This window comes from Apostichopus japonicus, chromosome 8 (assembly GCF_037975245.1).
Source record: "Apostichopus japonicus isolate 1M-3 chromosome 8, ASM3797524v1, whole genome shotgun sequence".
Lineage (NCBI taxonomy): Eukaryota > Metazoa > Echinodermata > Holothuroidea > Aspidochirotida > Stichopodidae > Apostichopus > Apostichopus japonicus.
Window position 1 is genome coordinate 40,933,990 of NC_092568.1, and position 15,598 is coordinate 40,949,587.

Sequence of the window (15,598 nt, forward strand, 5' to 3'; positions counted from 1 at the left end):
ATAGGTAGAGATAGGTCCTGTTAGCTCAAATGGAAATTCAGGTCAGACGAATCCCCTGACAAAGGACCAGGAGTGTGCATATAGGTGGCTCACCCCACCCACCCCCCCCTCCCCCAGTGAAATTCACATGTTAGTCCCAAATGGATACCAAGTACATCTCAAATTAGATTCAAATTCAGCCTAAGTTTACAAGTACTAAAAATATATTGTCAAAACATGGTTCTTTTTGTGCTAAAATATTAGACCAGTTTTGTGTTTTCCTTGTGTTTACTTTTGTGTGTTGTACCAGCTGGTTATTACTGTTTGTCGTGCTGTTTCTTTTTTATTTCTGTTTCATTTTCTTCTTTCCATTTGGCATTATATTTTTGTTGCTTGTAGCCTATTTGATATGTTATTAGTGTAGTTAAATCTCTTTCACCTCTTCTGAGGATATACAGAGAATGCTTAAAGGGTGTGAAGACTCTCGCAAAAAGAAACGTCTCGTGCCAATAATCTGACCTAGTTTCGAATGAGGTGTAACAGAAGTGTTAGACACCACCATGGATCCCAGAAAACACACACAGCTTGCTACCGTCGGTAATAAGACACTAGTGTACAGTCAGTACATACAGCTGCGATCAATACCCACAGCACAGTGTATAAACAATACAGCGATGAACATCTCAGGTCCAGCTAAAGATAACAAGGTATCACGTTTCATTACTGTCTGCATTTGTAGCGACACAAACAAACGTCACTTGCAAGCAACAGAAAGTTAACCTTTTCAGATGGCCGCAAGCGGTTTGGGCGAGTCTTCAATGCCCATAAACTGAAACTATTAACCCTCCAAACCACAACCATTTTTCAGTCTGCTGAGGAATGTCAAATGTATGGTTAAGGCCTTTTTCCCAAACTCACGGTAGCCACGTTCACTTCTCCACAGTTCTCTTTGCCATTTAGTGGTTGAAACGGTACCTTGATATCTCGCGAATGCAAATTTCAGGTTTACAATCGATATAAGTCGACTTGATCATTACCAGTGTGCCCCCTCGTTGCTTAGCAACGCTTTAACTAGAAAAATCGCGCAACTGGTTCTTACAATGAGTATCAGAAGTATGACCAATATTGTGTAATATGTACGGTATGGTAAGGACGGGAAACATAAGCAACTTAGTCCATCGTGTCATCGGTTGTTTTAGTTAAGTAGGAAAAGAAAGAGGCAGCTTCATATCCACCATAACACAAATTTTTAATAGTTATTTATAGACCTCTAAGTCAGCATTGTCATGGAAGCATCCGATGGTCCTGCAATTGTGATAGATACCGAACCACAAGATTTTGAAGAGAACAGTGGCGATGCTGTTGTCGGGGAAAATGGGGATTCAGAAATCCCACCTGAGGCACTGGCGGCAGTTGACGAACTTAAAGAAGAAATGGAAAACATCGTTCTTGAAACACCTAAAATTGACTTGTGAGTGTATATCGTTTGATTGTAGGATAATACCAATCAGGCTTAGCCTAGGCCTAACGGCTGGTGTTGACACTTAATGTTAATTGTTGTGTTAGAGTTAGCCTAGATCGTAGATGTAAGCCCTAGCCTACTGACCTGCTACAGTGCTAGCGTTCTTACGTTAGCTTAACGCTTTTATGCTACTTCATATTTCTGGTACTCAATAGTAGCATGGTGGGCTCATAATTGACGCACTGAAGGATTTGATCAACGATGTTGATCAAGGAAAAATCCAAATCACTCAACTGTATGTGTTTTTAATATGTGTGATTCCTCAGGAATGTAATGTTCTCAAATTATTTATTGCTCTGTGCATATGCAAGGTACAATTGAGCAGAACTTGACCACAAAATATCTGCTGTGTCAAGTTGTTTCGTATGCTGTGGCTATTCTTACGACCAGGAGTAACAATTATTTATACGAAGTGATTATTCGCAGGGCAGCCCGGCGAATAACGTACACAGACACCTTATTCGCAGGGCTGTGACGATTTTGAAAATAGGTTTATTATTAGGTTTGGCTATTGATACCAGTCAGTTTAGGGGCCTTGAAAAAGCCAACCTTTAGGGCCCAAATAGTCTTAGCTACTTCATAAGCTAATTTTTGGAACCCCAGCAATTCAATTTTAATAGCTTATTTTAAGGGAGCTTATCTTGGGATTCCCCAAAAGCCGATATTGCCTGAAATCCAATATGGTCAAGGGTGTGACACCCCCTCCCCCCCCCCCCCTCCGAATCTTTTACATGCAAATGAGCAGTCACTCTGCAAAAACAAAGGTGAAATGAGGGATGAAACTTTTTATGTTGGCGGTACTAATGCTAGACTGGTTCAATCTTAAGGCCCTAGGCTCCCAAAACCAACCCTAACAGCATTAAGATAGGAATCCCAAAGGCCAATCAATTCCTCAAAATATAGAGGCTCCCAATTAAGACTCTCAAAAAGATAGCTGGTGCCCAAAAGCAAACTCGAATAGCCCCAAAAGTTACTGAGCCTGTTAACCCAGTCTAAGGCTGCCCTGTGAATAAGGTGTATGTGTCTGGCTATTCGCAGGGCAGCCCTGCAAATAAGATGCTTGTGTCTGGCTATTCACAGGGCTGCCCTGCAAATAAGGTGTATGTGTCTGGCTATTCACAGGGCTGCCCTGTGAATAAGATACTTGTGTCCGGCTATTCACAGGGCTGCCCTGTGAATAAGGTGTATGTGTCTGGCTATTTGCAGGGCTGCCCTGCGAATAAGCCCCACCTTATTTATAAACTATTCTTACGACATCGGCGAATTTCCGGTTACGCATGCGCAGTAAAGTAAAGCAACTGCGCATGCAATAGGGGTAACCCTAACTGGAATTTATTGTTACTCCTGGTTGTAAAAATAGCCACCTTAAAGCAACTGCACATGCGTAACCCGAAATTATTGTTACTTCTGGTCGTAAAAATAGCCACTTTGTTCTTTCATACCCCTAAATTGACACATTCCTGGATTAGCTAACTGTAACTTTTGTGTAAGTTTATATCAATTGACTCTGAATGCTGTTTGCTCTGAGCCCCTAAGCTCAGACAAGTCAGGTCCCAGAGAGTAGTGGTATCATGCTTTGGTAATATTGGGTTTTTTTAGGGAGTAAGATTTCCAAATCTCAAAAATATGTGCAAAACTGGGGGGAGGAGTGTTAAATGCTTAAAAAAAACACAAATTGATCAGCACATATCTGAAATGGATTCAAACTATATAAAAAAGTTGCCTGCTGTATCGTTGCCAGTAATATTTGAAGGTGCGTCAATTACGAAAGTGCGTCAATTATGAAGCCTTATACTAGTAGGCCTGCTCACAGCCAACATTTAACAGTAAACTCATCACACTTGATAACAGAAACTTATGGAACTGAGTTAGCCTAGTAAATAGCATCCAAAGAAACTTTTTTCCTGCAAAAAAATTGTATATATTTCATATTAACTGCCAATTCTCACACTGTCACAGTCTTCACTGTGACCCTCTCCAAATCTCTTCTCTCTTTTTTTTAATTTCAACTGGTGTAATAAAGTAATGCAGATTTGCATGGAGTTGTAGAAAACTGCCAAGGGATGTAATATTACTGAACACAACAATTAATGTTCATTAAAAGTGTTAGACAATGTGACTAGAAGTAGGACTAAAGTTAGGCTTACTTGTACAATAGCAAATGACATGGAATAGTCAAATTTTATTTTTGAACCATTCCCAACTCAAGAAAGGGTGTACTTGTCATCACTGAATATTTTCTGACATGCATGGCATAAATAGTTCTAACACACATAAAGGAAGAAAAAATCTCACTGTTGCTACCTCTTATACTTATAGATGTGAAAGCATTTGGGCTTATGACATAGACCTACAGTAGGCTGCAAAATGTTACATCCAATTATTTATGTTCATGTCTGAATATAGCTTTTTGTTTCTAAATGCAGCATACCCACTCAACTCACCGAAGAGTTTCCACTTACATACAAAGATAATGACAACAAAGAAAGACTCGTTTTGGCCTATGCTGAAAACTTCCGACTGCAGTATGTCCACTTGTACAGAGATAGGAAACCATTGTTCTTAAACCCTGTTAATGAATGTGGAACTGAGAAGTTTGTGTGCACCACTATCAGGCCCACACTCCTACCTTTCCATGAGCTGTACAACTTTGATGGATGTGCTGAACTTGTTGCAGACTACATCACCTTTGATGGACTAGACCCTCCCATAGAATTGGTGAGGCAATATGACATTAAAAAAACATCATAATTGTTTGGACAAACAGTATAAGATTGTTAATTTCATAGTACAGTAGCTCTCTTTACCATAAGATATCTGAATCTCATGCAATGATACTTTTCAAAATCAAAAGGAGTATAAATGCATGCAGCTTTTTGCATTTTGTGGGTAATTTAGCAAAGGTATCCAATAGGCCTTTAACTGAATATATTATTGTATATCAAACTATGACTCTGGTAGATTTCTTCATCAAATGAAGGTTTAAAAGTAAAATAAAAATGGATTCAATATGTTCTCAACATTACATTTCCCAGACATTTATCATGTTAGTAGAATAAATACAAGTAAATGGCCAATTGGAAAATTTAAATTTTTCTAATTTTAATCATTATTTGATAAATTATGCAACTTGTATACCATGTCATGTGATTTTAGTAAACAGTAACATCAAAGGATAAAATCAACACTAAAATCCACTTTAAAATACATGTACATTTTTTACATAATTTATTGATTTAAGCATCATACTCAAATATTGTTACACTTTATCAGCTTGCATTTACAGTAAACAGCTTAACAACGTTGTTTTGCTCTCTTCAGCCTAAGACAATGGTCTCTCCGGCTACAGTTTTGAAGCGACAGAGAGGAAACAGTTTTGAGATGAGCACCCTTCTTTGTTCTCTGCTCCTTGGAGCTGGGTACGACGCATATGTGGTCTGTGGTTATGCCACAAGGGAAGTTACTCAGTGTGATGAAACTAGGGACGTTTGTCCTCTCTTAAAGAAGAAAGATGAGGTTAGCAATACAACAACACCAATCCATTTTTTTAAAGTAGAGAGAGAAAAAATATCCATTATGTGAGAGTATTATCTATATTAAATATATTCAGAGGGATAACTAGAAGTTTGTGATTAAGTTTAATTGATCCATTTTGTTGGGCTGGCATACAGGATATCATAAATCAATTTTTGTACTTATATATATATATAAAATAAAATATTTTATAAATATTAAAATAATGAAAAACAAAACTGTTCCCTTCCTACAAGTTGGTCCAATATGGCATGCCTGCGGCTAAGACACACACTACATTTTCAAATCACTCGTAACAGAGAGGCTCATTACAAAGGAGTATCGATATTAATAAACATTTAATGGATTTATTTGAATTTAATTCCCTCATCAAACATCTGCAAGATTTAACAGTCAGATTACTGCCTTCACCTTTGAAAATTGTTACCGCATAGCTTTCTGTAAATTTTGATCTCACAATTACCTGGAGTAGTGAAACATTAGATTTTATGACCCATTCATGGTTTATCTTAAAGGTTAAAGCAGAAGAGGAGAAGAAGGAAGTGAAGAAATACAGCGTGAAACCACCGAAGGATCTCAGGAGTAAATTTATCTTAAACCAAGAAAAGAGAAAGGAAGAAGAGAAAGAAAAGGAGATAAAGGAAAAGAAAAATGAAGAGAAGGCCAAACAAGAGGTTTGATAGGATCTTTTTTTTTTCGATTTATGTATGTCGTCCAGTTACAGAGTTGTTGACAATTGACAATTCATAATGAATGTAAGAGACTGACTTCGGTCAGCTTGCGGCTTTGATAAGCCATTGAGGCTTCTTCGCGAGTTCCAGCTTGCAGGAGGATCTTACAATACATACATATCATCTATGGTTTCTCCCTTTGTCAATCAATTTTTGTTTCTGTCCGAATTAGCTGTGAAGTACCTGTAGGGTATCAAAGCAAGATCACTAAGTATCAGTAAATGTCAAATTAAGATTATTCTACTTTTTTTCCCAGAAGGTTTTGGCCCTAAGTTTGCTCTAAACTTTAAGTTTGCAAAATAGCACAACATTATCATTCATATGATTTTGAAATATTTTCGTATATTATTCATTTCTTATGCATAAAATTTTCCAATTTTATCAGTGTCTTAATGCACACATCTTTATTTAAAGGTTATGTTAATTCCTTATTGGTTTTATCCTACAGGAGCTAGAGAAGCCACCTCCTGATGACCTGTTCGGCCTTCGAGTCCATAGCTGGGTCTTAATCTTAGCTGGAAAGCGTGAAGTCCCAGAGAACTTTTTCATCGAACCTTTGACTGGGAATTCGTTTGCAACCACTCATGATTCCTTCCTTGGAATAGAATCTATTTGGAACAATACAAACTACTGGGTTAACATGCAGGATTGTTCCAATGGCTGCAAAGTATGATATTCCTTATTCAGAAAGTAAAACTCTTTAGGTTTGAAAATGGTTTAGAATGAAATATTTAATTCTACAACTTATCATGTTTTCCAACCCTACATATGTTTAGATTATTTTTCAACTTTAAATTGTTCCAAATTTAAAAAAAATTGTAATTGTTAAAATAGTCATTTTCAATTGTTATGTTTTAATTGTAAAATTTTAAAAATTTGTTGTGGGCTATAATCATCTCAACGATGAGCCATGCCAGTCTGGGACAGTTTTCAGATCCAGCCTGTGTATGTGATATCTAACACCAACTCTAAATGTTATACTTAATGTGTTTCTCTGACAGGATCTGGTATTTGATCTGGGTGACTGTGTGAGATGGGAGTTCATGTTTCCGAGCAATGAGAAACCGATTCTAGAGATACCAGACTTGGATGATGATGGTCTTGATGCCTTTGATGAAGATGAGGTCATTACAAATCTTTACTTTACTTCATCTATCCTATCGTCTAAACAATTAACATCTAATCTTTTCCTTGACCAGACGATTGTGTAAACCTTATCCCCCCTCTGTCACCCTGTCCACAAAAGGAGGAACAAAAAGTGATATGAAGAAATATTGACTCACACTATGCACGGTACTATTGGGTCACCTTCTACCCTCCCCTCTCTGCTTTAATTTACAAGCTTGTCCCATCCCTGCTTTATCCTAGCTGAGCTTTCTCATACCAAACAAAGTCTGAGGGTTTAGGTTGAAAAGTTGTTGCTAAGAACGGTTGCTTATTCTACACTGCTAATAAACATTCCATGCAATTGCATTCACAATGACTGTCCCATTGGCACATGCAGAGCCAGGCTATGGTTGTAGACTTGCATTACAAGTATAACAGCATCAGTATAAAAGTACAAGTAGAATTTCCCTTGGTATGAGTAGGGATACAAAATACAAATTGCTAAGCATGAGTAACTAATTTTGAAATAGGTCCTATATTGCTATTGAGTAACACTACAATACCACTAGTTCGAATAGGGGCACACACTATAGTAATGTCCTAGTACCAGTGGGAGCTCAGTACAAGTCTGTATAGTTCTTACTTTATTGTTTACATCATGTGTCATGTGGTGGAATGTGTATTTTTGTGTAATCTGTTGGAATGTGTATTTTGGTTTGACTTATAGGCACTTAATGACAAAAGTTTAGACATACTCCGAGACCACAATGTATTACAATACGCTCAGACTTCTGTGTGTATATATCTCGTTTTCAGTTCTTCACCACACGCTGCTCTTTTTGACATTATTAGTTTACATGTATGACTATTGTTGTCTTTGGCAGGATGAGGATCAGGATGATGTGGAGAAGCATCTGGACATGCCTCCCTCGTGGGTGGAGACCTTATCTCTCACCTTGAAGGAATACCAAACTAGATGTCCTCAGGGAAAGAAGTCTGTCCTGTACAAAAGAGCTAAACTTGAAAAGTGTGCCCATTATCTCAATAGAGATGGACTCATAACTAAACTCTCCATTTACCATGATAAGGATTGTAAGTAAAGTTACTTCAAATATGAAAAGGAGAACATCTTGTATGTCAGGCCATGAATATATCGTTTATTTACAGTCTAATTTCTAATGCGGAATCAGTTATGCTTCATGGGCAATTAATATGGGCAATCAGTAATACTTCATGGGCAATCAGTTATACTTTATAGGCAACCAGTAATACTTCATGGGCAATCAATAATACTTCATGGGCAATCAGTAATACTTCATGGTCAATCAGTAATACTTCATAGGCAATCAGTAATACTTCATGGGCAATCAGTTATACTTCATGGGCAATCAATAATTCTTCATGGGCAATCAGTTATACTTCATGGGCAACCAGTAATACATCATGGGCAACCAGTAATTCTTCGTGGGCATTCAGTAATACTTCATGGACAATCAGTAATACTTCATGGGCAATCAGTAATACTTCATGGGCAATCAGTAATACTTTATGTGCAATCAATTATACTTCATGAGCAATCAGTAATACTTCATGGGCAATCAGTAATACTTCATGGGCAATCAATTATACTTCATGGGCATTCAGTAATACTTCATGGGCAATCGGTAATACTTCATGGGCAATCAGTTATACTTCATGGGCAATCAATAATTCTTCATGGGCAATCAGTTATACTTCATGGGCAACCAGTAATACATCATGGGCAGTCAGTAATACTTCATGGGCAATCAGTAATACTTCATAGGCAATCAGTAATACGTCATGGGCAATCATTTATACTTCATGGGCAATCAGTTATACTTCATGTGCAGTCAGTTTTACTTCATGGGCAATCGATAATACGTCATGGGCACACAGTAATACCCTTTGGGCAATCAGTAATACTTCATCGGCAAGCAATAATACTTCATGGGCAATCGGTAATACTTCGATCATGGTCAATCAGCAACATTTCATGGTCAATCAATATTACTTCATGAGCAATCAGTTATACTTCATGGGCAGTATCCAGAAAACAAAGGAAAGATATTGCTGAGTGGTTAGTTTGTCTTTCCCAGGTTATATATATGGTTGATTGAAATAATTTCTTTCTTCTTTGGATGTAAACTTATATTACTGCTGTATCTTTTGCAGTGAAAGACTTAATTCAAGTCAAGGAGTGGTTCTCTAATCGAAGCGATCAGCTTGACCTAAGAGTGACCAACCACAGGACAGGTTTGGTGACCGAACATTACAAGCAAGGACGGCCTCGGCATTTGAAAGGTACTCCTACTGCTATGATCATTACAGAATATTGCTGGAGTTTTGAAATGCATACCTTTTGATAGTACCAGTGATTAGTTTGCTAACCATTATAGCAAATACGTTAACATTCAAAAAATTTATGGTTCGTATTGTTTGAGCTCTAATTTTGAATAATTATAGCTATTGTAAAAGTGGTACCCAATTTCTTTCTCTCTTTGAGTACCAGGTGAATATTGTTATAATAAAGTTATTTAAATGTACCTTCCTGGAGTTTCTGGTCCTGGCATTTTATCACTGAAATTGGAAACTGTTATATAGACAAAAGGGTTAAAAAAATTCCATGCTAACGTCAGTAAAATATTTCATGTCTATAAACCTGAGTTTATTTTATCTTCTAGCATATTTCAGAGCACCAATGAGAACAAAGTTGAAGCCATATTTGAAGTACATTCTTCCTACGGCAAACATTTCCCTTCGATCTTCCCTTTTCACGACATTTCATTTTTAATTTTTTGGGTATTTTCATTCTTGTCATACTGATATACTTGTTTATACAGAGCAAACATACAAAGCGATCAGTCCAGGGCCTGAATCTGAACGTACCCAGATATTTTACAACCAAGCCAGAGTGGACGGTCTGACCAGGAGAGATGAGACTCCTCTGGAGATGACCGAACACTTTACGGACCGTGACGACTTCCTGTATTACCGACAAGTCGTCTTTGGCAGAAGACAGAAAAAGCTGGAACCATCTGGATCCCTCCCTAGCTCTAACCCTAGACCAATTGTGGTAGGTTTTTGTCAATGAAATAAAATAATTATAAGAGATTGTTATTTTCCTTTCTGTCAATAACTGGAAACATGTTGCAGAAGATGCCAAAAATGAGAACCATCAAAATCTTCCCCCCCCCCCCCTTCTTTTTTGTTCTGCTCCTGGTTCAGTAACAGAGCTAGAGTTATATTATCCAATCCTTGAAAGGCTGGTTTTGAAACGTTTATTGGAATCTGGCAGAAGGAAGACAATTAAATAATATTTTAGATCATAATCTTTGCATGGGCTTTGGGTTCAGATCTCAAATTCAGTATTTGTCTCTAGGGTGTTGTGATATATTATTATATCTATCCACAGAGGATCGTCGAAAGATTTCAGCGCAACCGGAAGGTACCTGCGGACGAAGACGTAGCCGAGAGAATGTTCTTGATCTCAGAGGATCGAATCCAGTTAACGTTTCACCATCAAGACGGCAAGATCACAGCCTCGGTCCGTGAATTCATCAAACCCCCCAACGCTAACGATAAAGGAGCCATCTTGACCTATTCACCAGACATGACGAGTACCTTCCAAGTCGATCCGCACAAGAAACCGGCCAAGAATCTACAGCTGTATAACACGCTGGTGGACCTGGTCTGTCAAGAGGAGAAGTCCGTCCATAGTGTCAGGGATGCAGAGGAAGAGGTAAGGAAGATTCCATTCCCCAACACCCACCCAAACCCCAACCCCCATCATTCCCCATCCGCTTTTCAACTCCACACGTAAAGTTAAAAGGGGATATTAGGACAACCTTGTGCGTAGACATAAATTATAACCTAAATATGACTCAGGATGCACCAGTTTCTAACTAAGATGTTTTTTTTCTGAGGATGATCCAATAACCCCCAATCCCCTCCCACCACCCTTCTCCCCTAAAATCAGGGTCAAATGCCCTCCTTTTTTTTTAAATCCTTGATCCACTCCTAGATAGTGTTACCTAGAGGTGCTCTGTCTGTTAAATCGTGTATGTTTAATTTCTATAGCTGACTGAGGTACAATCTACCGGTACAACAAACATGAGTATCAGATGATTGAAATACTTGCACCTGCTTGGTTGCAGACTGTCAGTCTTCATCTTTTCTTTCATTGTCTCATGCGGCTCTTTTATTTTATTTTATTGTTTCCTGACTGATCTCTATAGTTTTGAAACAGTTTGTCTTGATGCTCTTGTTCAGCCTCCTTAATTATTTGTTAAATTTCCAACTTTTAATGGTAATTTTTGATACATGTATGGCATTACTTGTTCAATTATTACCAAAAATATAATTATTTTAAACAATAATGAAAATTTTAGAGGTACTAATTAAAAGAAAACAAAATCATTTGTTGCTAATTTTGACTTTCTGAAATTTCTGCCATTTATGTTATGGAATCTGTAACCTCTGCTCATTAAATGAATCATTGTATTTATATAACATATAATAGCCTGTTCTGAAAATAAGTTTGCAATGAAATGGTCTTACTATGCAAAATAAATGTTTCACAAATTTTGGGAAGCAATCTGAACAATTGAAATTGAAGTTTGAATATCTTTAAGTGCTTGTAGTGTACTGTGTTAAGTATTGTCCTTTAGTTTACAGTTTTATGGTTTGAACAAAATTCTACTAAGCTAATATAAGAAAGAACAAAATGTGTTATTGGATCAAACACATTCTGTTAATTATGACTAACATGACTAAGAAGGAGTAATACAGTATCTGATGTTTTATCTCTCAGGTCCGAGATATCTTGAGTGACCGGAAGACTGAAGAAGATGAGTCAGAATTGGACATATCTGTTTATGACACTGAGAGAAATGAAAAGGCAAAACAGCACAGAATTGAAAGAGTGAGATATGAAAATGTTGTTTAATTATATAAAAACCCTCTTGTTGTCCAGATCATCCAGAAAAGTGGCCAGTTGTGCTTATAATTAAATAATTAGTATTAGTCAAATATTGGGATAAAAACTGAATACATGAGTGAGGTGACCATGCAGTGGTAAGAGTCATAGAGGAAGTGGGTTTTTCTGAAGATCTGAAGGTACATTGTTGTTAAAGGGTGTGAAGACTTGCGCAGAAAGAAACGTCTAATGCTGGTAATCTGACCTAGTTTCGAATGAGGTGTAACAGAAGTGTTAGACACCACCATCGATCCCAGAAAATACACACACAGCTTGCTACCGTCGATAAATAGACACTAGTGTACAGTCAGTACATACAGCTGCGGTCAATACCCACAGCACAGTGTACAAACAATACAGCGATGGACATCTCAGGTCCATCTAAAGATAACAAGGTATCACGTTTCATTACTGTACTGTCTGCATTTTGTAGCGACACGAACAAAACATCACTTGCAAGCAACAGAAAGATGGCCGCACGCGGTTTGCGGCGAGTCTTCAATGCCTTTAAATGTAACAAAATGTAATGAGTACTAGATAAAATTCATCAATGAAGGATCAAAAATTTGAATTTTGAAAAGTTAGAAGGTACAAAGACGTTCTAGTTCATCTTGTTTGCTTCAAACCTATTGAGCTTCTCCTTACAGCTGTCACCAAACAGCAAAACTCCTTGCCTTTATTTTATTTGTCAAATTATGGGAGGAATTTACTTCCTAGGGCTCTTTGAACCCAGATAGGTAGGTCTAGTCACAAACCATGGTTAAGTTGAGACTATTATTATGTTTATTTATGATGACGTTTACAGGAGAGGCAGCAACTTGAGGAGAAGAAGAGAAGAGAAGAGATGGAGTTAGATTACTTGGCCCCCTTCCTGGCTCAGATAGGAGACCCAGAGAAGCTGACCAGACAGGAAGCCATGAAACTGAAGGAAGACTGTTTATCAGATCTCAAACAAAGGCTGATAGATAAAGCCAATCTCATCCAGTCAAGATTTGAGAAGGTAAATACACACCATAGATGAAACCAACATAGTCATGTCAAAGATCACAATAAGGGGGTACCTGAAGTATCAGTATGGTCTGTCATATGTTGTCTGGCTACTTGGTTCTTTATTGAACATCCGTATAATTGACCTCAAGAGCTAGGTGTGTTTTATTTCCTACACTGCTCCGGTCTGTGCCAACCACATTTCTCACATTGTCAATAATTCTGCTGCTACCAAACTTCGGAGTGACATAACCACCGTGCAAACAAATCAAACCCTTTTCTGTTGTTCCTGTTCTTCCTAATAGGAAACTGCTGAGCTCCAGAAGAAGCAGCAGTGGTACCAACAAAACCAGGTGAACATGCAAAAGGATGACGAAGAAGAGTACATGGAATACTGCAGTGAAGCTATGTTTAGAATCAACATACTGCAACTAAGACTAAACAGGTAGGGATAAAAGGACCTATCCATGCCTCCCTCACCCCCCCCCCCCACTCCCATCCATATCCCTCCAACCCCTCCACAAACCCACTACTAACAAGTTGTTGGTGACTCCATGTTGACAAATATCCAACTTCAATGAAGACTTTACCTGTAACAAGAGATTTCTATGTACGATGTTACACTATGTTATTATCTTCTTGGTGAAACAGGCCACATCCGCATTCCCTACCACTCACACCCATTACAATCTTCCCTGCCTATAGCAACTAACGCCCGAGTCCCCTGTTTTTCGCCAAAAACAGGGGAGATTGAAATACCTATCAAGGTTGTAATGCTAGCCATACTGAACGCTCCTCTGCACAAAATCATGATTAAAGTTAAACACAGTGTACTATTTCAGTGGTCAAGCCAAATTTGTCTTCACACAGGAAAGTAGTGCTGGTCACTAGAGCACTTGTGTTTACAATCATATGGTGGCTGGTCAATTAGGTGCGCCCAATGATGGATCCTAATGGCAGTACTTGGGGTGGTTTATGCTATCAAGTAACAAATTATTAATGCTCGAGCATATTTGAGGACTGTTTTTCTATAGGCAGGCTTGACCGGCATGCCGCACCAAACTTTCTGGTGGTGCTACTGTTGGCAGATGTTTTGATTGGTAGATGACTTAGTTTGAACTATGGTAGAAATTAACATACCCATGATTATCTTACACCAACACAAGACACTCATGTCTAGATGATTGCTCTCCGATGACCTTTGACATGTCGAATGATCTCATTACTTGAAAGTTGTGTATTGCTTCTTACTTTCAGACACAAGGAGATGGCTCCAATGAAGTACATGGCTCTGGAACAGAAACTCAGAACAGATGGCAGACTTTCAGAATTCTTCTAGTCTTGTAAAAGAAAGAGAAAGAAAAGATATTATAACATAAAAAAAGCTGGCTGTCGAACATATAATTACAAAAAAAAATTATTTATTGTACTTCATCTTTAAGTGCCTTGACCTACCAGTTGTACCTTTTTATATATATATATTTCTAAAAATTTAAGAAGTTATAGAAACCCTCATTCCCACCCTCCATCTTTCCTCCCTCACACCCAGCACCCATTCAGCCAAAACCTTCTGGTAATAGTATCCAGGTTATATCCAAGTTGAGGGTTTTCACAATGACTATTTGTACTTTTCCAACATTGACTGGCTCCTCGTTCTCAACTTAAATCATATTATTATGCTAAATGTTTCCTAGCTAGCCGATGAATTAATGCAGAAATTTACAATTGGTTCACATTGATCCTAACAATATAAATGGAGGTAATGCTTCTATCAATAAAGCTGTTTTGAAGATATTCACGTTGAAAGTTTTTTAATGTCTGGAATGTTCCTTTAAGGCCTATTTGATGATGACAGCATGGGATAGCATCATAGCGAAGATGACATTTCGTTGGGGGCCATAAAAGTATTTTGGTTTGACTAATTGACTTTGTGTGGCTTCTGGAGCTGTCCTGATGGGGGGGGGAGGGGGTTAGCTAGACTAGGTTTTCCAGACACATTTATCGATGAGCTATTGGTGTTAAAAGGATAATTTCTCAAAAAATTTGGCAAGGCTTTAGATATCTTTAGACATCAATGACAGCTGTCTGTAATGGTCTATGACATATTAACAAATTTTATTTACTAATGTCATTCCTTGACACTTCATTACCCCTTCAGCCAAGTGAAACCAAGACCAATCATGTAACCGCATGGGGACTTTTGCAAGTGCCATTATTAAAGTTTTCCAATACATGGTTATCAAATGTGCAGTGCATGATAATAATTTAATAAAAGAGAGTATACGAATTTCAGCTACCAGTGGTGATTAAAATTGTATAGATTTTGTTTAGTGCAAAACAGCACTGATGTGAATATTTGCAAATAAAATGAATACCACAAAGACCCATTTCTCCCCAGCATCTCCATGTTTTTGTGTTAACAACTGCCACAACTTTCATTGTTTTTTCCTCTCCTTCTACTGCTAGTGGAAAATTGGTGTTGGAAATTTGGACCATTTGTCTCGAAATATCTAATGAAAAATTCCAATTTTCGAAAATAGAATATATCGAGACAAAGCATGCCGACATTTCAATCACAACAAGAGATAATGTATTTTTGTCAATTCTCACTGTACTTTGTCACTGTTAGGATGTATTGCAGTATCGTCATCATCCTGCCCTTGTAAACAGTGTAAACAATGCCCTTGTAAGCAATATAACAGCTGGCAGCGTCCTCCCACGTGTCTTTGCTGCTGTATATAA

The 15,598-nt window shown here is 37.8% G+C and overlaps 1 protein-coding gene across 1 annotated transcript; it reads left to right on the forward strand.

The window, feature by feature from the left end:
- Positions 1-1,109: 1,109 nt before the first annotated feature.
- Positions 1,110-15,239, forward strand: LOC139972029 (dynein regulatory complex subunit 7-like). The gene is made up of 14 exons (XM_071978895.1): positions 1,110-1,450; positions 3,928-4,219; positions 4,823-5,017; positions 5,551-5,709; positions 6,215-6,433; positions 6,768-6,890; positions 7,758-7,965; positions 9,067-9,195; positions 9,735-9,967; positions 10,307-10,633; positions 11,705-11,815; positions 12,675-12,869; positions 13,162-13,301; positions 14,114-15,239. Exons 1-14 carry the CDS (start codon positions 1,266-1,268, stop codon positions 14,193-14,195), a joined length of 2,598 nt encoding a protein of 865 aa, XP_071834996.1. The 5' UTR covers positions 1,110-1,265; the 3' UTR covers positions 14,196-15,239.
- Positions 15,240-15,598: the final 359 nt, after the last annotated feature.

What these genes read in the sequence shown, in the direction of transcription:
- LOC139972029 (XM_071978895.1), top strand. Translation starts at nt 1,266, where the DNA reads ATGGAAGCATCCGATGGTCCTGCAATTGTGATAGATACCGAACCACAA. An exon ending in TAGACCCTCCCATAGAATTG is followed by an intron (nt 4,220 to 4,822) that starts GTGAGGCAATAT and finishes TGCTCTCTTCAG; the next exon opens with CCTAAGACAATGGTCTCTCC. An exon ending in CTGCAACTAAGACTAAACAG is followed by an intron (nt 13,302 to 14,113) that starts GTAGGGATAAAA and finishes TCTTACTTTCAG; the next exon opens with ACACAAGGAGATGGCTCCAA.